Source organism: Lissotriton vulgaris, chromosome 1_1 (assembly GCF_964263255.1).
Source record: "Lissotriton vulgaris chromosome 1_1, aLisVul1.2, whole genome shotgun sequence".
NCBI classification, from domain to species: Eukaryota; Metazoa; Chordata; class Amphibia; order Caudata; family Salamandridae; genus Lissotriton; species Lissotriton vulgaris.
Window position 1 is genome coordinate 330655813 of NC_141685.1, and position 25405 is coordinate 330681217.

The 25405-nt window shown below is 49.8% G+C and overlaps 1 protein-coding gene across 1 annotated transcript in view; it reads right to left on the reverse strand.

The window, feature by feature from the left end:
• Positions 1 to 25405, reverse strand: part of LOC147747135 (cytochrome P450 4B1-like) — a 217263-nt gene that overhangs the window by 111380 nt on the left and 80478 nt on the right. Inside the window, exon 6 of the mRNA XM_086952392.1 lies at positions 15172 to 15323. Coding sequence (XP_086808518.1) covers positions 15172 to 15323 — 152 coding nt within the window. The remainder of the gene's footprint in view (positions 1 to 15171; positions 15324 to 25405) is intronic.

Consider the following 25405-nt stretch of genomic DNA (forward strand, 5'->3'; position numbering starts at 1 on the left):
CGTGCGAGGCCGATGTCTGTCTGCTGAGCCAGTCCGCTTCCACGTTGTCTTTTCCTGGCAGATGTATCGCCAGTAGATCTATTTTCAATGGTATTGCCCATTTCCATATTTCCTGCGCTAGCTCTGACAGCGGGGCTGATTGTGTTCCTCCCTGTTTGTTTATGTAGAACATCGCTGTTGTGTTGTCCGTCTGGATCAGCACTGTTTGATTGTACAACTTCGTCTGGAAGGCTTTCATAGCTAGGAGAACGATCTTTAGTTCTAGGTAATTGATGTGTTTTACCGCATCTGCTTGTGTCCACAAGCCCATCACGCGTAGTTTTTCCATGTGTGCTCCCCATCCCTTTTGGGATGAGTCTGTGGTAATGGTCACTGTTGGTGTTGGTGGTGTTAGAAGTTTCCCTTTTGTTATGTTTTCTTTGTTCCACCATGATATCTCCTCTTGCACTGCATGCATTACAACCACTAGGTCCTCCCAACACCCGGTCGCTTGTGACCATTGGTCCTGCAGCCACTCCTGGAGTGGTCTCATGGGTAGTCGGACATTTGGTATTATGTGGATGCATGAGGCCATCATGCCCATCATCTTGCTCACCGCCCTCACTGTCAGAGCTTGCCCCTTCTGGTAGAGGCGCACCTCCTTCAACAGTGCCGTCGTTCTCTTCTCGCTGATGAACACCTTCCCCTGAATGGTGTCGATTTGTGCCCCCAGAAATATTTTGACCTGTTGTGGGTTTATGGAGAATTTCTTCCAGAGAATGGAGAAACTTAGGGCGATTAGTGTGTCTGTCACTCTCTGAGCGTGCCGTTTGCACGTATTGTATGACTTTGCCTTTATGAGCCAATCGTCTAGGTAAGGGTATACGTGTATCCCCTATCTCCTTAAGTGGGCTGCGACTGCTGCCAGACACTTGGTGCTGATTTTAGTCCGAAGGCCAATGCCGTGAATTGGTAGTGGTCTGAGTGGATTGCAAATCGTAGCAGATGCTTGTGCCGTCTGTTCATTGGGATGTGTAGGTAGGCATCCTTTAGGTCTATGGTGACCATGAAGTCCCCTGTTTAATCTGTGGGAGTACTTCTTGCAGGGATGTCATTTTGAATTTCTGTGTCTTTATGAATTTGTTGAGGAACCTTAGGTCCAAGATGGGCCTCATTGTTTCATCTACTTTGGGTACTAGGAAGTACGTAGAGTACACCCCCTTGTTCCTTTCCATGGGAGGTACAGGCTCGATAGCCTCCTTTAGTAGCAGTTCCTCTGCTTCCTTCTGAAGAAGCTCTAGTTCCTTTTTTGCTCATGCTCTTTTCTTTGGTCTTCTGCTTGGTGGTGTTTTTCCTAACTCTATGCAGTACCCGAACTGTATTGTGTGGATGATCCATTTGTCCGTTGTAATGTTTCTCCACTCCTGGAGGAAGAGTTTTAATCTTCCTCCCACTGGTGTTACGTGCTCGTGGTGTTTCGGTGCGTGAGACTCCTGTTTTCTGCTTTTGTGTTCCACCCTTGGAGTTTTTTGTAGGGTGTGCACTGTCAATGAGGCAGAGTCACTTGGAGGTGGTTTGCTGTCCACCCCTCCTGATGTTTCCACGTCCGCCCGCTCTCCCGCGAAATGACTGGCCCCTATGTTGGTATTGCCATTGCTGTTTTTGATGGCCATGTTGTGTATGGGTGTCGCGTTGGTGGGAATCTTGGAAGGACTGATGCGACGTTCCCGCTGGTTCCCACCTCTCCCGTGTGATCTCCTTGACGGGGTCCCTCTCTTCGCTCCCCTGAATTGCAAGGCCCCCTTGGATCTTGCGGTGTCATTATCCTTTTTGAGCTGCGAGAGCTTGTCGTCCACTATTGCACCTGTTAGAAACGGGACCCTGGCTGGCCAAGGCTCACGCCAAAGTCAGTCAGGGATCACCACTTCTAAGGTCAGGGCAAGGGAGTCACACACCAAGGTAAACCCTGCTCACCCTCTAGGTAACGTGACGCGAGCAGTCAAGGTTAAACTTGGAGGCGGTATGAGTTAAGTATTTGCGCACGCACCCCAGCAACAACACCCAAGGCCCACCACAAAGTAAACTCCACACAAGGTGATATATAAAAAAATAGCCTTTGTATTATAATAAAAAACACATTAGATAACACACACAAACTTTACAATGTGCCAGGGGCACGGGCAGAATTTACAAGGGAATTATGTACAGGACAGGGCCACATGGACCACTGTCAGGGGTAGGCACTTGTTAGAAAATAATACTGGTAGGTATACACTTAGGACATAAACATAGAATGATTAGCACCAAAATTGTAAATGCAGCACACATCCAGTAATCACTGGAAAAGAGTAAATACCTCCTACGCAACCCTAAAACACTGTAGGCAAATCACGCAGGGAACAAGGACCTTATCATCAGGACCTAAGGAAGGAATACCAACACCTAAGCAGTTCACTCTTAGCAAAGGGAAGGAAACCTAAACATAAAATGGGACATCAACAATCCTCTATGCAGGTCAGCAAAAGGAGATAAACATAAAGTGGGACATCAACAATTGCACATGAGGTATTAAACACATTCAGAGGTGCAGGTTAGAACATTTGCGCAAGAATCACATAGCAAAGAAATCACAATGCGCAGGGTGCACATAGCACAACACTCGAAATGTCCCTCAGGCCAACTGGCCTCGAAAGGGGCGGAATGCCCTGAGTCTCAATGTCAGGGGGTCTGCGCAGGCAGCACAAACACAAAGCCTAAACATAGCAACTGTCCACTAAGTGCTGGACAGTTGTAAAACAGAACTGGGCAAACGTTGGAGCCAGGTGGGCTCAAGAACAAAGGTGGGCAAGGAGCCTCTCAGGGGCTCGTAAAGCAAATGCGCAATTTAGAGCTTCAGCGCTCTCAAAATAATGAATATGCCCCCAGAGCCTCTCTCAGGGCTCAATGATCAATATGCTGGCACTCGAGCCTCGCAGGCTCGTAAAACCATGTGGGCTGGGGCGGGAGCCTTCTTACGGCTCAAAAACAGATGTGCCCCTCCTCGAGCCTCGTGACTGCAGGTAGGGCTTCGTTGGAGTCCCTCACGGGGGACTCAGGAACAGGTAATGCCCCCAGGAGCCTATCGAGGCTCCACACAGCCGTGCGCGCGAGATCGCGCTACGGGGGAGGGGCGGACACCGGCAATGTGTCCCGCGGCCCCTCTCCCTCCTCGGCACTCACCGGGTGTCTCACGGCGGGCGGGGCTCCTCTTCACACGGGGAGCCTCCTAGCAGCGCGGGGCTCCTCTCCACAAGGTGAGCCTCGCGGACACGGCCGGCTTCCTGCTCCGTCTCCCGCCTGGCCTTGTCTCGCCGTACTCCGCCTGACTTCCGCTGGGGCCGCCAATGGCAGCGCGGCCCTGGGGGTCAGGAGGCGGTACTTCCGGGTCGCGGTAGGCAGCGGCCCGGCAACGGCTTTCAGTGCTCCTGGGCTGCGGCGGTGATCTCGGGGCAATGCCGGGTGGGCACCGGCTTGTAAATAATAAAATATCAACGGGGCAATGCCGGGTAGGCACCGGCCTTAAAATAAATAGGAAGCGAGGTAGGCACTCGCTCGCCAAAAATCGGCAAATCTGCTCCAATGACGGCTGGGTACCGGCAATGTAAATAAAGCGCTCCCAGCGCCGAAGGTCAAGAAAAGGCGCCCTCCAGCGCTAGAAGGCAAAGAGAAGCGCTATTGAGCGCTGGGCCACAAGTAAAGCGCTCCTAGCGCTATAAATCCAATAAAAGCGCTAGGCAAGTAATCCTCAGTGCTCTCCAGCACTGGAGGACAGGACAAGGCTCCAGCAGGGTCTGGAGGCAGGCAGAAGGGCAAGGCAGGGCCAGAGCCAGCACACTGGGTCTCCAGGCAGGGAGACAGTCCAAGTGGCGGTCCTCCTGGCCCCAGCAGCAGCAACAGCCCCCTCTGGCAGGATCCTGGAAGAAAACCAAAGAACAAATTGTATGGGGACACAGCCCCTTCTTATACAGTAAAATCCCTTCTGGTTTTGAAGTACTCTGTTTACCTCAACCACCCTCTCTATTCACTGGCAGGGCTAGGGACATCAGTCGCACTACAGGGGGTGGAGCCAGCATTGTGTGGGGAAAGTCCAGGCCCATCAGGGACCAGGTGCACTCCTCCCAAGCCATCAACATGCTAATCTCACACTCACCACCGGGCAGACCCATCCAGCCTTCCTGGAGCCAGGCTCACCAGCCAGCTCCAGCCCATCACACTGCAGGCATATTTTACATTAATATGCCAAGTCCTAGAAATATAAACAATAACAATTCCCAACAGGTTTCAATTTAAGGCAATTAAATAATGTATGCAGTCTGCATTACATAAGCAAGAAACAAGGAGGCATGTGTGATTTAAAAGCTTGTTAAAGTTTGGAATTGAACTTTTTGGCACCATGCGCCTAATATGTAACCAGTCCTTGCACAGTGGCTATGTCCCAACCCCGTGGAAACAGGCGCTTATCACTCCTCTCCTGAAAAAACCCTCCCTGAGCCCAGATTGTCTTTCAAACTACCGACCCATCTCCCTACTGCCTTTCCCAGCGAAAGTCGCCGAACGATGGGTCAGTTCGTGCCTATCCGGCCACCTAGAACAGAACAACCTTCTAGACGATCACCAGTTCGGGTTCCGTCCTGCCCACGGTACCGAAACAGCGGTCTTAACAGCCATGGAGGATCTTCGCATGCGTGCAGACAGGGGCCAGCCAGTGGCTCTGATACTGCTGGACCTGTCTGCCGCATTCGATACGGTCAACCATGGTACGCTGCTGCAGAGACTCGGTGAAGTGGGAGTGGAGGGCACCGCACTGCTCTGGTTTCACTCTTACCTTCGGGACATAAGACAGGCTGTCTCCCTCCCCCCATTCCAATCCACCTTTGCACCAGTACCCCAGGGAGTTCCTCAGGGCTCCTCCATCAGCCCCATCCTTTTTAACGTGTACCTCATCCCGCTAATCAAGCTAATCCAATCCTTTGGGATCAAAACAATAAATTACGCTGATGACACGCAGCTCATTCTCTCTTGGGAAGGTGAAGATGCCATTCCTTTTTCCACCTTCAACGACTGCTTAAGAGAGACGGCTGGATGGCTACACAGAAACTCCCTCCAATTTAATTCCTCTAAAACGGAGGTCCTGTTTTTTTCAGGCACCAACATACCCCGCCAGTGTCCGAGTGAATTCTGGCCCCCAGAGATTAGAGACAAACCTCTGCCAGTTGCCTCGGTTCGCAACCTGGGAGCCATGCTTGACAACAAATTAAGTATGGAAACCCAGGTAACGAAAACTGTGGGGATCTGCACAACCCTGCTTCGCTCGCTGCGGAAAATCATGCCACTTCTCCCTGCACAAGCCCGGGCGTCGATAGTCAGGTGTACGATACTTAGTAGCCTCGACTATTGTAACGCCCTGCTCCTGGAGTCTCCAGTCACGCTGATGGATCGACTACAGCGAATTCAATCTGCCGCCGCCAAGCTGGCTCTTGGCTGGATGAGGAGGGCTTCGGCCACAGCAGCTCTGGCCGAGCTACATTGGCTACCCTTAAAACAACGTGTGGCTTTCAAGTCCCTCTGCATTGTCTTTAAGGCTCTGCACGGACTCGGACCCAAACCTCTGCAAGCCCTGTTTCTGTGGTACACTCCTGCCAGAGATCTACGCTCATCCTCGGCCTGTCTGGTAAAGGTACCCAGATTCAATAAAACCAGAACCGGGGGCAGATCCTTCAGGGTTGCAGCGGCCAAGTTGTGGAACAGCCTGCCCACTGACATACGTCAGATTTCACAACTTCTTCCATTCAGGAGACGTATCAAAACCTGGCTTTTCCCCCAATAAATGCCCGTCTGACTGTTTTCCCGGTTTATCCGTCAGCAGAGTATTCTCCAGCGCCAGGAAGCCTGCAAGGTATCAGTCGCGCTTTACAAATACTCAAAATAAAATAAATAAATAAGTTATTCACAAATTCTGAGGAGGGTTTTTTTCACATGGAAATACAGTTAAACAGCACTGCACAGAGGCAATCATGTGACAGCCCGAGGGCACTTGGTGAGTGAAGGATATAAACAAGAAGTGAAAAAGTGAAGACGCAAGTGCTGAACGTGAACAGCGTGAACGGCGCAAAGTGACAAGAAAGCAATACAGTAATGGCTCCGCAAGGTTAAGTTGAAATCACTTAAATCATGGAATAAACATTTTCATAGGAGCACAAAACGTAAAAATGCGCCCAAGAATAGCGCTGTGGTGTCGACGGCGTTTCGATCCCCGTGAGTCGGGATCGTCATCAGGACAGGGTTGTCGAAGTCAGGCAGTGTCGGTCACAAGGATGTGGTGACGTGGGTCACTGGACGCCGGGGCTGGGTATCCTGGATGGCGTCTTGGTCTGTCGCGTGCAGTCGTCTAAGGGTGAAGTCGGGCAGCGCCTGAATGGAAGTAAATCGCGATCAGAGCCTCGCACTGATCGCGATTTACTTCCACGAACACAGAGCACTCAACGCCCCTGGCCGCCTAGTTTTATTCAGGCGCTGCCCGACTTCACCCTTAGACGACTGCACGCGACAGACCAAGACGCCATCCAGGATACCCAGCCCCGGCGTCCAGCGACCCACGTCACCACATCCTTGTGACCGACACTGCCTGACTTCGACAACCCTGTCCTGATGACGATCCCGACTCACGGGGATCGAAACGCCGTCGACACCACAGCGCTATTCTTGGGTGCATTTTTACGTTTTGTGCTCCTATGAAAATGTTTATTCCATGATTTAAGTGATTTCAACTTAACCTTGCGGAGCCATTACTGTATTGCTTTCTTGTCACTTTGCGCCGTTCACGCTGTTCACGTTCAGCACTTGCGTCTTCACTTTTTCACTTATTGTTTATATCCTTCACTCACCAAGTGCCCTCGGGCTGTCACATGATTGCCTCTGTACAGTGCTGTTTAACTGTATTTCCATGTGAAAAAAACCCTCCTCAGAATTTGTGAATAACAAGCTTTTAAATCACACATGCCTCCTTGTTTCTTGCTTATGTAATGCAGACTGCATACATTATTTAATTGCCTTAAATTGAAACCTGTTGGGAATTGTTATTGTTTATACTCCACACCCATCCCGACGTGGTCTATGGGTTTACTCCTGTCTTTTTTACACAAGTCCTAGAAATGGCATTTCTACACATGACACACACATACCACATACACCATTGTGAAGCATTCATTCCCACGAACTCGCACATACCAAATTCGAGCATGCACTCCCCATGCATCAGGAACTACTAGGGACACAGACATTCCCCATGCATCCCTATAGGAGAGCAGGCCAGCCTAACTACATGCACGCACTTTACTCTGGGACACAGAGAAAAAGTGCGCACAGACCAGAAAATCATCCACACAGATCACAGATCTACAGCAAAAAGATAAGGGGTGAACCTGCCTTAAGGGCCAAGTCCAACAGCACCGAACAGTGTCTCACCATTGAACGGAGTGTTCAGGATGTTGTGTTGCACCTCCGGTTTAAAGCCTGATATTCTGAGCCAGGCTTGTCTTCTTTCTGTGATGCCCAGCATCATAAGCCTGCTGGCCGTGTCTGCCCTGTCCATTGCTGTTTTTAGGCAAGAGTTTGCCAAGTTCTTGCCTTCCTCTACCAGGTGCGAAGCCCTTTGTTGGTGCTCCTGAGGTAGGTGTTTCACCAGCTGCCCCAGTTCCTCCATAATCTGGTAATGGTGTCTGTTGAGTAGTGCATTGGAATTAGCCATGCGCCAGTGCATAGCGGCATTTCTTTCGATCTTCCTTCCTGTTAGGTCCATCCTTCTGCTCTCTTTATCAGGGGGTGGACCCGAAGTAGTTTGCACATTGGCCCTTCTTCTTGCTGTTGCCGTGATGATAGAGTCAGCAGCGACCGTCCCCTGTATGTAGGCTGGGTCCTTTGAGGAGTGCTTGTATTTTTTCTCCGTCCTTGGCGTGACGGGTTTACAAGTAGCAGGCTCCTTGAATGCCTCTCTTCCTTGCCCTTTGATGCTTTCAAGCATTGGCAGGTACTGGCTCCTAGTGTGCATTGGAAGTAGTGTCTTCACTAGGAAATCCCCTTTCGGCACCTCCTCTTCGAGCTTGACCCTGAACGCTGTTGCAGAGTTCTTGATGCATTCATTATAAAGCCCAATGTCGTCCGGTGGCGAGGGCCTTGCTGGATATGTGTCCACTCCCTTTTCTGGACTTTCGGCGTCTACGTCCTGCCACTCGACCTCCTGTGTATCCGAGTATGTTGATTCTTGCTACACCGTCTGTTCGTCCTCTCTCTCCTCCTCGTAATAGGCATTATCATCTTCCTGATATGCCAGATCTTCCAAGCTCTCCGACGCTTGTTCTACTTCGAACACTTCCATCTTCGACCACATGTACTTCTGGTGACTTTGGCTTCGAGGTAATTGTGTAAGATTTCATTTTTTCTTCAAAATCTTTCTTTCGCTGCAGGATGTTCTCCATCTCTGCTTCGAGTCTCCTCTTCTTTCTTTCCATCTCCGCCGCCTGCTCGGCATCGAGTGGTTGTGCCGGTCTCTTTGGTGCGCTACCTGGCGCCCTCGACGGGTTTCGGCGTCGAGACTAGTTTCGGCAGCGACTCTGTTTTCGGCGTCGAGGCTGGTCTTGCGTCTTTCGTCGTCGAATTCGAAGATGTTTTCGTAGTCGAGCGCTCCTTTTCTTGGAGGCTTTTTGACGACTTTGGTTGGTTGCCGTCCTTCGGCGCCAGGGAGTCCTGAGAGGATCCACTGGGCCTGGATGTCGCTGCGGACGCCGAAGTTCTCGGCGCCGGTGCTTTCGGGGTCTTGGCCTCGTTTTTTCGAGAGTCTTGTGTGGACTGTCGAGAGTCTTTCGGGCCTTTTTGGGGCGTTGATTCTCCTACCTTATCAGTAGTCTTCTTATTATCGGTCTCTGCGTCCGTGTAGCCGAGGTCTTCTTCGGCGACATAATCCTCCTCGTCGGTGGAGAGTCCCAGGTCTCAAAGGGACGGAGGTTGGCTCTTGCCCTGCATGGTGTAGTTTACAATCCTTTGCCTCTCTCTCACTCGAAGGGTCTTCGGGGTGAATGCAGAGCAGGCGTTGCAATCTCTGCTTTCGTGGTCGACCGGCAGGCAGAGGTTACAGACTGGGTGTTGGTCCTTCTACGCGTACTTATGATGGCAGTTGCGGCAGAATTTGAATGGGGTGTTGTCCATGTCTTGCATTCAGGGGGTGCCCTGATTGCGCATTCTCCTCTGAACGTCGAAGAATCTCGAAATTTTCCCCTTCTTCGTCGTCCTTTTGATGGTGTAGTCTTCCTTCGTCCTTTCCAATGTTTTTTCTCCCAAAACTCGAGTCTTGCTTCTTCTGTCCAAATCTCTGGAGCCCTCTCGGGAACGATCCAGACCCAACGGCGGAAAAAAGAATCTGAAGATGGCGCCCAAGGGTGGGAGCTTCCCCAGGAAGCATGCCGACATCACAGGACGGACACCAAAAGGTGGGACGTCGACGCCCACCTGGGCTACGAAAAAAAAACAAAAAACAAAGAAAAGAATACGATCCCGGACCCAACCACTAGACCGCGGAATAATACACAGCATAGTGAATCCAGAAAGATTCACGCTGCAAAACTGACTAATATTCACTATTCAAATTACTTTCATGTTTCACTATACTAATTCACCACTAATCCTTTATGGGTTCTGGAGTAGCGTGCTACTCTCCAAAAAAGCACGTCAACACCCCAATAGGGGTAACAAGCGCTATATATATATGCAAACCTCTGCCCCTCTTCTACCCCTCTGCTACCCTTCTCAATCCAAATAACGGACTGACATATCATCCACCGCTCAAATAACGGACTGACATATCATCCACCGCTCAAATTACTTTCATATTTCACTACACTAATTCACCACAAATCCTTTCTGGGTTCCAGAGTAGCCTACTACTCGCCAAAAAGTGCTACAACACCTCATCAGTGGAAGAAGAGCTATATAAATGCAAACCCTTCACTCCCCCATCCCTCCACTACCCTTTCAATCCAAATAAGACTAAAATGTCCACCGCTCAAATTAATTTAAATATTTCCCTAGACTAATTCACACCTAATCCTTTTCTGGTTCCGGAGTAGCTTACTACTCGCCGAAAAGCACTTCAGCACCTCACCAGGGGTAGGAAGCACTATATAAATGCAAAGCTTTTCCCCTCCTATCCCTCCACTGTCCTTCTTAATCCAGATAACAGACTAACATATTGACCGCCCAAATTAATCTCATATTTCACTATACTAATTCACCACTAATCTTTTTGGGGTTCCACAGTAGCGTGATGCTCACTGACAAAAATGTGCTTTGACACCTCGTCAGGGTAGTAAGAGCTATATAAATGCAATTACATACAATACATCCTAACATGTAACTGTTATTATTTTTTATTTATTGATTTTGTTTTCCTGTCTCTACTCCTAAAATGTGAAAAGGAATGAAACAAATGATAATGCAAGTCAAACAAGAATATTAAAAACAGAAAAGATCACAATATACTCCACTATGGTCAAGTATGTAAAGATAACCACAACATAAATATTAATGCTAGGCAAAACTGCCCAAAATAAAACGTGGCTTCTCACTGTCACCTATACTGTAATCTAACTCTTCATTACCTAGGCGAAAAACATTAAGAGTATATGGCAGAAAGAGATACACTTCTAGAAGCTGAATTGTGCAAGTGAAAATGTAAAATCTGGGCCCAAACTCGGCTTCCCTGTTTCACCAAAAGGTGTGATCCTAGACAATGTTGTATTTCAGGGAGCCTCCTTTTTAGCCTGCATGGTCGTCTTTCTCTCTGCCCTGCAGGGCTAGTCTTCAAAGCAGCAGGTTGGGGTATTGCAGAGGGTGGCAGGATGCAGACAGCAATCAAGCAAACGCTGCTCTCAACTCCACTCTCCCTTTGTCCTGACACATGCAGAAGGAGGCAAAAACCACAGTGGACCGAATGCAGAACAATGTCATACATTCACCCCAGTACAGAGATCTGGGCCTAAATCCATCGTTTTTTTGCACTCTACACCACCCCAGTTCAGACATGGCCATATGCAAATCAGTCTGACCCTGTGCCTCATGGGAACAGTCCATCCCGAACTGCCAAGCCATGCCTTCCCTGGACCGGAAACAAGCTTCCGAGGACCGGTTTCTGGCATTCCAGCCGTCTTCAGCCCGGCTTGCTTGAATCCAGTGGTGTGGAGAGCATGGGACTCACGTCTGAGCATACCCATCCCACTCGGGGTGACAACGGCAAAAACCACAGTTGATGGACAGAATGCAGAACAATGTCATACATTCACCCTAGTACAGAGATCTGGGCCGAAGTTCATCGTTTTTTTGCACTCCACACCACCCCAGTTCAGACATGGCCATATGCCATATGCACCATAAGTGTGGCAGGGTATGCTCAGACGTGAGTCCTTTGCTCACTTTGCCACTGGATTCAAGCAAGCTGGGCTGAAGACGGCTGGAATGCCAGAAACCGGTCCTCGGAAGCTTGTTTCCGGTCCAGGGAAGACATGGCTTGGCAGTTCGGGCTGGACTGTTCCCATGAGGCACAGGGTCAGACTGATTTGCATATGGCCATGTCTGAACTGGGATGGCAGAGTGGGCTAAAGAACGGTGATGGAATAAACACAGATCTTTTGACTGGGTGTGAGTGTTTGATTGATTCAGATGCTCCGTCCAACACCACCCCCTTTTGTACCGCTTTTGGCCACCATAAGTGTGGCAGGGTATGCTCAGACGTTTGTCCCTTGCTCACTCTGCCACTGGATTCAAGCAAGCCGGGCTGAAGACAGCTGGAATGCAAGAAACCGGTCCTCGGAAGCTTGTTTCCGGTCCAGGGAAGAGATGGCTTGGCAGTTCGGGCTGGACTGTTCCCATGAGGCACAGGGTCAGACTGATTTGCATATGGCCATGTCTGAACTGGGGTGGCGGAGTGGGCTAAGGAACGGTGATGGATAAAACCCAGATCTTTTGACTGGGTGCAAGTGTTTGATTGATTCAGATGCTCCGTCCATCACCACTCCCTTTTGTACTGCTTTAGGCCACCATAAGTGTGGCAGGGTATGCTCAGACGTGAGTCCCTTGCTCACTTTGCCACTGGATTCAAGCAAACTGGGCTGCAGGTGGCTGGAATGCCAGAAACCGATCCTCGGAAGCTTGTTTCCGGTCCAGGGAAGACATGGCTTGGCAGTTCGGGCTGGACTGTTCCAATGAAGCACAGGGTCAGACTGATTTGCATATGGCCATGTCTGAACTGGGGTGGCAGAGTGGGCTAAAGAACGGTGATGGATTAAACCCAGATCTTTTGACTGGGTGTGAGTGTTTGATTGATTCAGATGCTCCGTCCATCACCACCCCCTTTTGTACCGCTTTTGGCCACCATAAGAGTGGCAGGGTATGCTCAGACGTGAGTCCCTTGCTCACTTTGCCACTGGATTCAAGCAAGCCGGGCTGAAGATGGCTGGAATGCCAGAAACCGATCCTCGGAAGCTTGTTTCCGGTCCAGGGAAGACATGGCTTGGCAGTTCGGGCTGGACTGTTCCAATGAAGCACAGGGTCAGACTGATTTGCATATGGCCATGTCTGAACTGGGGTGGCAGAGTGGGCTAAAGAACGGTGATGGATTAAACCCAGATCTTTTGACTGGGTGTGAGTGTTTGATTGATTCAGATGCTCCGTCCATCACCACCCCCTTTTGTACCGCTTTTGGCCACCATAAGAGTGGCAGGGTATGCTCAGACGTGAGTCCCTTGCTCACTTTGCCACTGGATTCAAGCAAGCCGGGCTGAAGATGGCTGGAATGCCAGAAACCGGTCCTCGGAAGCTTGTTTCCGGTCCAGGGAAGACATGGCTTGGCAGTTCGGGCTGGACTGTTCCCATGAGGCACAGGGTCAGACTGATTTGCATATGGCCATGTCTGAACTGGGGTGGCAGAGTGGGATAAAGAACGGTGATGGATTAAACCCAGATCTTTTGACTGGGTGTGAGTGTTTCATTGATTCAGATGCTCCGTCCATCACCACCCCCGTTTGTACCACATGCAGAAGGAGGGCAGCAGTAATTAGCACAAAAAAGGGCTCAGGCGGTGGATGGCCACCTAACATTTTCCTTCTGTGACCAGCAGATTAGTCACTGATAACTGGAGGCAGGTCAGCAGGTCAAGTGCAGGGCCATAATAGGTAACACTTATGTGCGTTAATGGCCCTGAGAATCATGGCAGTGATAGGGACATTTTTTTGTCCTCCTCCCACACACTTGCCACCATATCCCCACGCTCCAAAATCTGGGGGGGATATCTCCCCCACACTTCCTACGCCCATGGTTACCAACTCGTAAAATAGGGTTTGTACATTGCACAGACCAATTTTGCAGTCGCAAACAGGCTGATTTACCGTTTGCGACCTCACAAAAAAATGGTTGTACATCTGGTTCTCAGCCATTTCTCCCAGCATCCTGGCCCAGCATTTTCTGCCTGGCTGTGATAAAGCCTGGCTCTCATTTTCTTACTTTTTTTTTGTTTAAAATTTGTTTATTGGGATTTTACAATTTTTATACCACAACATTTTTGCAATGTATTGACACATACATATAATTGTGTTTACAGCAGTTTTAGGTCTACCCATACATGTTATTATCCCAATAGCTGTAGTTTGACACATTCTATTAGTCTGTTTTTCTTCACTTTTATTTTCTCAGTTGCATCTGATCAGTCATTTAATTAAATGTATTTAAAATAAGGCTAATCTCAACAAAAATGGCAGCTACGGTATGCATAAAAATAATCTTGTTTGATTTTATATACAACTCCTTAATCTAGAGAAATAAGTATTGCCTGGTACCAACAATTTGAGCACCCTTAGGGACTGTAAATGCGTTAATATCCAGGTTAAATGCATGAACTCAATCTGATATTGCATTTTGATTTCAGAATCATATGATGAAGAAGACTGTCGTCCCATCCAAATATCCGAACGTAAAAACCTTGGGAAGTTGGTCATTTTGAAGCAGATCTTTGTGTCATCAGTGTGGGATTTGATGTGAGGTGTTTTCTGAAGAGGGCCATTATTGTCGCCAAGTAAACCTTTGTGGGAGGACGGCCTTGGGAATGCTACATGTTACTGCAAACGAAAAGGATAACTTTCTCTAGTGGAAGATGCATTAAAGATTTCAGTAAATAATGTCCGTGCCTGTAAATTATTGGATTCTGGATTGGACTCTGGATTTTGGGGACAGGAAATTGCACATAACTTGGTTTAATGCTGCAACCAGACCACTAAGGAGCAAAGAGCTTCCCATCTGTGTGCTATGATGTCAGGCCTGATGGTGGGAAGTGCTGTTTTTGCACAGTATGGCATGGACCCTGGCTTGGACCCAACATCAGTTATTATCAACGACTTGGCGGTGTTCCTGATATTGCTTAAGTTGTGCACCAATCTTTACCCTGCTTTTTCAAAGGCCTTGCAAAGTCATCTAGAGTAGATGCCGACCAGTGAGAACTATTCTGGAAAGAAGCCTATCCTGCATGGCGATTAATACAGGATTATTAAAGGAATTTAGTGTTTCAGAGTTCAAAGCACTGAGGGATTTATTTTATTGTCATTGGTGGGACGTAAAGTAAACCTGCTGTATAGATTCCAAGGGGGGTTTTAGGGTGGGGGGATGGGAGGCATTATTTTAGTGGGCACCCTTCTGTGAAGATGATATTGAAAAATATGCACAGAGCTGGGAAAGTTAGCAGGATTTAGATGGGTTTCCTAGGTTACCAAAGTAAACCTTTTGGAATATTGTAAAAACAAGCATAGAAATCTATGTATATAATCAAGACGTAAGTTCAATATGTAAGACTATAATTGTTTTTATAAAAGTTACACCTGTGATTTTTCGTTTTATAAATTGATTGTATCTTTGATGAAATGTCTTTTTCAAATGTCTGCTTTTATAGCTTTCAGTGGCAGAATAAAGTACCTTTTCACCTTGACTATAAGTGAGGTCTTTTTTTTTTTTAGAAGTAATATCTTCAATATCTGCAATGGTCGATAACACAGTTAATTGTACTATAAGAATAAAAAAACAGTGGGCAAAACACATGAATGTGATCAAGTGCATTACTGTTACCTGTATGGAGGTGGGCTATTCTGCAGGCCCTACGAAAGCGGTAGCCTTGTGGGCTGAGGTAGTAAATAAGATCATTGTGATATGGAAAGTTGCGAACTCTTTGCTGCACAAGGTATGAGAGATCATAGACTGCTTGGATGTAGGAAGAATCACTGAAATCAGAGAGAAAGGAGAGGTTAAAGACTGACTTGCAGAAATTCAAGGAAACGGTGGGAATGCACACATTCATGATACAGGTGTCTTGCAGTAATTAAATAGTTTCAAGGCATCACAGGAAAACTCAGACAGACATTATATAACTTAGTGGAAAGTTGCACTTTCTTCTGTGTGCATATTTTAAGGGGAATACAGGTATTCATCCTACATGGAGACGGGAACCGGTCACAAATCGAACCTGCTCTGAACCACTCACTTGATAGGACTGTACACAAGGATATTGTTACATACTGGATGCCATCAAGACATTTTGAGAGAGGGAATAATGATGCAGGAAAGATAGGTGTTGCTGTTAGAAAGACTCAAACGACAAAACGAGCTTCCAGGCCATGGCAAATGAAAACCCAGTGATCAATATAGAGGGGGGGGCACTGCATGCCAAGGTTGGAACTAGATTGTAAAACTAAAGAGCAACACTTCCCCCGTCATTAAACCAGAGAGCTGGTCCAGCTAACAGCAGTCATTATGGTTTCAGAAAGCACAAGGACATGTTCTGGTCTTCAGCCAACGTGGCAGAAATATCCGCACTGCAGTTATGGAACTATTTCAATGTACATAAAACTAAACTGAGTAACAGTTGTGGGTGGGAGAGCTGCCCTCTGGAGTTCCACATCTTTGGTACATTTAAGGTGCTTGGAAAATGTAAATGTACATGTACACCACAGCTTCCTGGTCATCCTCATATTCCATAGACAACTTTAAAGTACTTTGTCTCTGCTTAGATCAGAGTTCTGGAGATTACGCGCTCTCCAGCTTCGACTCATTTGAAATCATCCCAGACCACTTGAATAGGTCTGGTTAGGAGTGATGTTTGGGTCTTTGGAGGTTCCAAAAACCTAGAAACTCTTGGGGTGAAGATTTCTGCTTTATAGGTTTTACACTTGACCTAACTTGACCTGAGCTACACACATGAGATAACCTAACCTGATCTAATTCTGTGTTTTAGTATATCAAGGCGGATCCCATTTCTCAGAACAAAAACACCGTTCCATTTACAGAATTGTATAATACATTATTTATATTTTTGTTTGCACATTCTGTGCTTGCTGTGTTTGATATTGTGTTCCTTTTGCCTGCGTTGTTTTGACTCTGTCGCCTGCTATTTTTCGCCAGGAAGTTCTTTAGTCATTGTAAATTTGTCATATATATTTATATTTTTGTTTGCACATTCTGTGCTTGCTGTGTAGGATATTGTGTTCCTTTTGCCTTTGTTGTTTTGATTCTATGGCCTGCTATTTTTGTTTGTTCCATTTTTGTAACAGTTCTCTCATGTAACGTAACTGGTTCTATTGTACAGTGCTCTGACACATTCGGGTAAAGTCCACACTTTATAAAAATGTATAAAATAAAATAAATAAATAAAATAAATGTCATAAACCACCACAATGAGGATACAAAATAAAACTTTTAATGTGCCTTGTTGTTAAATATGAATGAAATGCAATATTTGTCTGCATAACATAAGAGTGGCATTTAGTGAGGTTTATTCCTTCTACAGAAATCATGACCAACATAGAAATATTGCTTTACTTTTCACGAACCCTGGTGGAAAGATCCAGTGGAAGGGAAATCACAACATCACCCAGGACATCAATGTTTTTTATTCTTCTGGATTGATCACATGGACGTTAGTCGGTGGGGAGGTGTTCTTAACTAGGAGAGTTATTAGTTATCATCACCATAAGCAGAAACATCACCACCATTCACATCTCAGAGAACACTATGGTTCTCACGTAAAACAAGGAGGCCACAAAGACAGATTGGACTCATCAGACATAGTATTAAACATCCACCAATGCAAGGAATACTAGTACACCCGGATGCCTGTCTGTCACAGTAACACCATAGAAGACGGCCAAGAACTGGCTTTCCAGAAAAGGTATGTTTAGCATCCAAAGCATCTTGGAAAACATTTTTTCCTCTCCCTGGCATGTTTAGGAGACAAGATATATGCATACTAACATTTATCCTCTACCTTTGGGGACAATACCAGCGCCTTCATTTGTTAGTGGAGTTTCGACAACATTTTTTGCAGAAACATTTGTAAATCAATGGCGATACAGCGATGTTATCAGAGTAACGTTGCACAGCCATGGTGGACAGTCTTAGCTATGGCAGTTTTTTTTTTTATCTGATACAGTGGAAGGGGTAGTAAATGGCTGATGGAGAATTCGCCCATTAAACTCTAAAGAAGGCTATGTGTCACTCATGAGCAATAGAGAATAATGTTAATATTAGAAAAGCTAAACGATTACCTAATATGCTAAAACTAGACACACGTCATGCACTGTTTGCGCTAAAAAAAACTTTAGAACTACACATGGCACCACACCTAGGTAAAAAAAAACCTATGTAAACAAACCCTTGGGGCATTAAATGATATTTGCTTGCCAGTAAATGGAGTTACCATGAACAAACAAATTGGAACACAGTTTCAAAATCAACTTTAAAAAAATGATACACGAAGACGGCAGCTGCATAGGCTGTTTATTGTGGAGCTCTGCCAGACTGCATGGCCCTGCAGCATCACAGCAGAATAGGGGTCCTCACGATATCAGCCCCATCCATCCATGGCCCTACGCGGCGCCAATTCGGAGGAATCTTTTGGGCCGACGTAGTGTGGACGCCCGATTACTCGGCCCGTACCTCCTGCAGGGAAGCCGTGCAGCTGAAATGCAGTGGGCCTGCCATGCAGCATCAATGTCTGAGGCCTTAATGCTCCAGCTAAATTACTAGTAGGGCTAGATGGATGATCTCAATTTGCGAGTCACAAAATGGGATGCACAACAGTGTCTGAGACACTGTTAGCGATTCCTAAAGGGGTCGCAAATTGCATGCCTCATGCACATTAATGAGGCTGTCACAATTTGCGACCCCATTGGGAATGGCTGGCACTTCGAGGGATGGTGGTCTGCTGCATTAAAAAATAAAAATGAAACTTTCCAGTTTCATATTTCAAGGGCCCACTCACAAAGGGGAATGGGTCCCCTGTGAAGGGTGGTAAACTGCGACTGTTTTGCGAAAGTCATACATAGCTTCAGGAGTCGCTAAAAGGAAGGGATGCCCTTGGAACGGCCCTTCCTAATAGCGAGTCGCTAATCCTATTTTGACTCGAAAAATAGGATTAGTACATGGGCCAAACGTTTTAGTCGGTCGCAAATGGGTACATCTGCCCCTTAGTTTCTTACTTAAAGACTCAAAATGTGATATCTGTATTCTACAAGAAACCCACTCACTTCAGAGTAACTGGTGAAGATTACACTCTCATTAGTTTGACCGGCAGTACTTCTCCTCGGGGTCTACCAAGAAAGCAGTGGAGGCAATTTTATTTGCCACACATTTTGTGGGAAGGGTGGAATGGGTCTTCTTATACATCCCAGGTCAGCTGTTAGCATTGCATTTCTTAATACAGGGAATCAGGTACACAATTTCTGCCGTTTATACTCCCAATGACCAACACAAAACCTTTTTTAGGGACAGACTGGGAGACCTGATAATCTCCCCAGACAAGGAATTAGTGGTTGGTGGTGACTTCAGCATCGTAATGGAGGCAGAGAAAGACAGGTCTGTCACATGCACATGACAAGATGGGGGAATCAATTTGGATACCAAACGCTGGCTGGGTGAAACAGGGTTGACAGACATATGGAGACATTCACACCCCACAGAAGTAGACTACGCATTCTGTTCAGCAGTCCATCAGACGTATACATGCATTGATTACTTCTTCATAACCCCTGGATTATTGTGAGACACCATCTCGGTGGATATTGCAGCTGCTGCTCTTTCTGACCACTCTTCCATCCACATGCGATTCCACCTTAGCGGACAATAGATCGCTTATCCCTGTTGCAGACTTAACTCAAAACTCCTTACATACGTCAAAATACATGTCGATACTCTAATGACCCTAGCCTCTTTCCTGGAGCTTAATGACACACCTGAGACTGACATTTTCGCTCTTTGGGGAACGTTAAAATGTAGTCCTTTGGGTACTTTATTGAGATCCCCACAGGATACAATTGGGAACGGAGGGACAAACGCTGTAGGCTGGAAACGCAGATTAAGGAGCTGGACACCGCCCACACCCGGTCGGGCTCGGTGGCAATCCGCCGCCAACTGACAGTCACCGGGAAACAATCGCAGGCCAAAGATATGGGAAGAAAGGAATATGCTCTGATAAAATGACATCAGAAATATTATTCTGGGAGAAACAAAGCGGGACGTCTGCTAGAGCACTGTCCCTACGCCCAGGCTGTGGATCGGAGGATACCCAAGATACGAGGGGCAGACAGCACCATTCGTCATACAGACGAGGGCATTGCAAACGCATTTGGGGCCTTCTATAGGGCTCTTTACTCAGCTGAATCGCTGCAGGACTCCAATGTGGTGACATATCTTGCTCAAATGTTCCCCTCCGACACGGTGTGACCATGTTTGCAGCTTTACAAAGGGATATTATGCCCCAGGAAGTACTCCAGGCCCGATGGCGGTCACAAAGAATTTTATAAAACATTGCTCCCCAACTGACCCTGATTCTGACAGGGTTATTTAACTCACTTAATAAGAGACGATGCTTGCAAGACTGAATGTGACTAACTACCATCAGGGCAATTCCAAAACAGGGCAAATACCCATAATGCTTGGCATCCTATCACCCATCTCCCTTTTAAAGGTAGATATGAAAATCTTTACAAATGTTCTAGCTCACAGACTAGCTCCACATGTACAGGGACTGGTCGATCCAGACCAAGCAGGATTCATACTGAAACGAGGATGTAGCGATAAAACAAAAATACTTTGTCATCTCTTGGACAAGGTACAGCATTCACGTGTGCCAGCCCTCCTACTGACGATCGATGCTGAGAAAGCATTTGATCGAGTGCACTGGCCCAATTTGTACTGGGTACTGGAACATGTGGGCCTTAGCCCACGATCCGCAGTTCGGTGCAGTTATGGTATGCAGCCCCGCAAGCTAACATCTGTGTCAATGGAGAGACATCTACCATTTCCCTATAGAACGAGGGACTAGACAGAGCTGTCCCCTTTACTCTTTGCGCTATATATGGAGCCATTTGCAGAACGAATAAGTGTTAATCCACAAGTGACAGGTATTCAGATGGGGGGCAGTGGTGTAACAAAACATGAGGGGGCCCCCCTGCAAACTACATGGAGGGGGCCCCCCTCCCATTCTCCGTGCCAGTCTAGAGCTCTCAGGCCAGCGACCCGCCATACTGCAGGGGATGCGGGGCGATTGTTATGCCACTGTCACTAATACAGCCGTTATAAGTAACACTTACCTTGCATCCTTCTCCTCTCTGCCTTGAACCCTTCTCCCCCCTGCCTTGAACCCTTCTCCCCCTCCACCTTGCACCCTTCTCCCCTGCCGCCTTGCACCCTTCTCTACCCTGCATCCTTCTCCCCTCTGCCTTGCACCCTTTTCCCCTCTGCCTTGCACCCATCTCCCCTTTGCCTTGTACCCTTCTCCCCTTTGCCTTGCACCCTTCTCCTCTCTGCCTTGCACCCTTCTCACCTCTGCCTTGCACCCTTCTCACCTCTGCCTTGCACCCTTCTCACCTCTGCCTTGCACCCTTCTCACGTCTGCCTTGCACCCTTCTCACCTCTGCCTTGCACCCTTCTCCCATCTGCCATGCACCCTTCTCCCCCTCCGCCTTGCACCCTTCTCTACCTTGCACCCTTCTCCTCTCTGCCTTGCACCCTTCTCCTCTCTGCCTTGCACCCTTCTCCCCTCTGCCTTGCACCCTTCTCCCCTCTTCCTTGCACCCTTCTCCCCTCCACCTTGCACCCTTCTCCCCTCTGCCTTGCACCCTTCTCCCCTCTGCCTTGCACCCTTCTCCCCTCTGCCTTGCACCCTTCTCCCCCTCCGCCTTGCACCCTCCTCTACCTTCCACCCTTCTCCTCTCTTCCTTGCACCCTTCTCCTCTTTGCCTTGCACCCTTCTCCTCTTTGCCTTGCACCCTTCTCCTCTTTGCCTTGCACCCTTCTCTTCTCTGCCTTGCACACTTCTCCCCTCTGCCTTGCACCCTTCTCCCCTCTGCCTTGCACCCTTCTCCCCTCTGCCTTTCACCCTTATCCCCTCTGCCATGCACCCTTTTCCCCCTCTGCCTTGCACCCTTCTCTACCTTGCACCCTTCTCCTCTCTCCCTGGCACCCTTCTCCCCTCTGCCTTGCACCCTTCTCCCCTCTGCCTTGCACCCTTCTCCCCTCTGCCATGCACCCTTCTCCCCTTCACCTTGCACCCTTCTCCCCTCCGCCTGGCACCCTTCTCCCCTCCGCCTTGCACCCTTCTCCTATCTGCCTTGCACCCTTCTCCCTTCCGCCTTGCACCTTCTCCTCTCTACCTTGCACCCTTCTCTACCTTGCACCCTTCTCCTCTCTTCCTTGCACCCTTCTCCTCTTTGCCTTGCACCCTTCTCCTCTTTGCCTTGCACCCTTCTCTTCTCTGCCTTGCACCCTTCTCCTCTTTGCCTTGCACCCTTCTCCTCTTTGCCTTGCACCCTTCTCTGCCTTGCACCCTTCTCCTCTTTGCCTTGCACCCTTCTCCTATCTGCCTTGCACCCTTCTCCCCTCCGCCTTGCACCCTTCTCTACCCTGCATCCTTCTCCCCTCTGCCTTGCACCCTTTTCCCCTCTGCCTTGCACCCATCTCCCCTTTGCCTTGTGCCCTTCTCCCCTTTGCCTTGCACCCTTCTCACCTCTGCCTTGCACCCTTCTCACCTCTGCCTTGCACCCTTCTCACCTCTGCCTTGCACCCTTCTCCCATCTGCCATGCACCCTTCTCCCCCTCCGCCTTGCACCCTTCTCTACCTTGCACCCTTCTCCTCTCTACCTTGCACCCTTCTCCTCTCTGCCTTGCACACTTCTCCCCTCTGCCTTGCACCCTTCTCCCCTCTGCCTTGCACCCTTCTCCCCTCTGCCTTGCACCCTTCTCCCCTCTGCCTTGCACCCTTCTCCCCTCCGCCTTGCACCCTTCTCCCCTCCGCCTTGCACCCTTCTCCCCTCCGCCTTGCACCCTTCTCCCCTCCACCTTGCACCCTTCTCCCCTCCGCCTTGCACCCTTCTCCCCTCTGCCTTGCACCCTTCTCCCCTCTGCCTTGCACCCTTCTCCCCTCTGCCTTGCACCCTTCTCCCCTCCGCCTTGCACCCTTCTCCCCTCCGCCTTGCACCCTTCTCCCCTCTGCCTTGCACCCTTCTCCCCTCCGCCCTGCACCCTTCTCCCCTCTGCCTTGCACCCTTCTCCCCTCTGCCTTGCACCCTTCTCCCCTCTGCCTTGCACCCTTCTCCCCTCTGCCTTGCACCCTTCTCCCCTCTGCCTTGCACCCTTCTCCCCTCCGCCCTGCACCCTTCTCCCCTCTGCCTTGCACCCTTCTCCCCTCTGCCTTGCACCCTTCTCCCCTCTGCCTTGCACCCTTCTCCCCTCCGCCTTGCACCCTTCTCCCCTCCGCCTTGCACCCTTCTCCCCTCTGCCTTGCACCCTTCTCCCCTCCGCCCTGCACCCTTCTCCCCTCTGCCTTGCACCCTTCTCCCCTCTGCCTTGCACCCTTCTCCCCTCTGCCTTGCACCCTTCTCCCCTCTGCCTTGCACCCTTCTCCCCTCTGCCTTGCACCCTTCTCCCCTCCGCCCTGCACCCTTCTCCACTCTGCCTTGCACCCTTCTCCCCTCTACCTTGCACCCTTCTCCCCCTCCGCCTTGCACCCTCCTCTACCTTCCACCCTTCTCCTCTCTTCCTTGCACCCTTCTCCTCTTTGCCTTGCACCCTTCTCCTCTTTGCCTTGCACCCTTCTCCTCTTTGCCTTGCACCCTTCTCTTCTCTGCCTTGCACACTTCTCCCCTCTGCCTTGCACCCTTCTCCCCTCTGCCTTTCACCCTTCTACCCTCTGCCTTTCACCCTTATCCCATCTGCCATGCACCCTTTTCCCCCTCTGCCTTGCACCCTTCTCTCCCTTGCACCCTTCTCCCCTCTGCCTTGCACCCTTCTCCCCTCTGCCTTGCACCCTTCTCCCCTCTGCCTTGCACCCTTCTCCCCCCTGCCTTGCACCCTTCTCCCCTTCACCTTGCACCCTTCTCCCCTCCGCCTTGCACCCTTCTCCCCTCCACCTTGCACCCTTCTCCTATCTGCCTTGCACCCTTCTCCCCTCCGCCTTGCACCTTCTCCTCTCTACCTTGCACCCTTCTCTATCTTGCACCCTTCTCCTCTCTTCCTTGCACCCTTCTCCTCTTTGCCTTGCACCCTTCTCCTCTTTGCCTTGCACCCTTCTCTTCTCTGCCTTGCACCCTTCTCCTCTTTGCCTTGCACCCTTCTCCTCTTTGCCTTGCACCCTTCTCTGCCTTGCACCCTTCTCCTCTTTGTCTTGCACCCTTCTCCTATCTGCCTTGCACCCTTCTCCCCTCCGCCTTGCACCCTTCTCCTATCTGCCTTGCACCCTTCTCCCCTCCGCCTTGCACCCTTCTCCTCTCTACCTAGCACCCTTCTCCCCCTCCGCCTTGCACCCTTCTCTACCTTGCACCCTTCTCCTCTCTTCCTTGCACCCTTCTCTTCTTTGCCTTGCACCCTTCTCTTCGCTGCCTTGCACCCTTCTCCTCGCTGCCTTGCACCCTTCTCCTCGCTGCCTTGCACCCTTCTCCTCTCTGCCTTGCACCCTTCTCCTCTCTGCCTTGCACCCTTCTCCCCTCTGCCTTGCACCCTTCTCCTCTTTGCCTTGCACCCTTCTCCTCTCTGCCTTGCACCCTTCTCCTCTCTGCCTTGCACCCTTCTCCCCTCTGCCTTGCACCCTTCTCTACCATGCATCCTTATCCCCCTCAGCCATGCACCCTTCTCCCCCTCTGCCTTGCACCCTTCTCAGCCCCCATTTCCCTCTCCCTGCGGACGCCCATGGTGTGTTCTAACAAGCGTGCTTACCTGAGGGCACCATTTTGCTGCCTCGTCCCTTCTCATGTGAGCTTTGCCCTGGAGAATACTCTGTCTGGGGGCCCCCACTCCCACCCTTGTCAGGGTCCCGAGCACTGCTCTGTGCTGTCTCTTGCTCTTGCTCTCTGAGGCCCCCACCCCATCCTTGTCCCTGTCTCTTCTCTTCTCTTGTGGGGTGGGCCCCCCACCCTCTCTTCTCTTCTATTGTGGGGTGGCGGGTGGGCCCCCCACCCCATCCTTGTCCCTGTCTCTTCTGTTCTCTTGTGGGTGGGCCCCCCACCCCCCATCCTTGTCCCTGTCTCTTCTCGGATGGGGGCCTGTCCCTGTCTCTTCTCTTCTCTTCTCTTGTGGGGTGGGGCCCCCACCCCATCCTTGTCCCTGTCTCATCTCTTCTCTTGTGGGGTGGGCCCCCACCCCATCCTTGTCTGTCTCTTCTCGGATGGGGGCCTGTCCCTGTGTCTTCTCTTCTCTTCTCTTGTGGGGTGGGCCCCCCACCCCATCCTTGTCCCTGTCTCTTCTCGGATGGGGGCCTGTCCCTGTCTCTTCTCTTGTGGGGTGGGGCCCCCACCCCATCCTTGTCCCTGTCTCTTCTCGGATGGGGGCCTGTCCCTGTCTCTTCTCTTCTCTTCTCCTGTGGGGTGGGCCCCCCACCCCATCCTTGTCCTTGTCTCTTCTCTTCTTTTGTGGGGTGGGGCCCCCTTGTCCCTGTCTCTTCTCTTCTCCTGTGGGGTGGGCCCCCCACCCCATCCTTGTCCCTGTCTCTTCTCTTCTTTTGTGGGGTGGGGCCCCCTTGTCCCTGTCTCTTCTCTTCTCCTGTGGGGTGGGCCCCCCACCCCATCCTTGTCCCTGTCTCTTCTCTTCTCTTGTGGGGTGGGGCCCCCTTGTCCCTGTCTCTTCCCTTCTCCTGTGGGGTGGGCCCCCGACCCCATCCTTGTCCCTGTCTCTTCTCTTCTTTTGTGGGGTGGGGCCCCCTTGTCCCTGTCTCTTCCCTTCTCCTGTGGGGTGGGCCCCCGACCCCATCCTTGTCCCTGTCTCTTCTCTTCTTTTGTGGGGTGGGGCCCCCTTGTCCCTGTCTCTTCTCTTCTCTTGT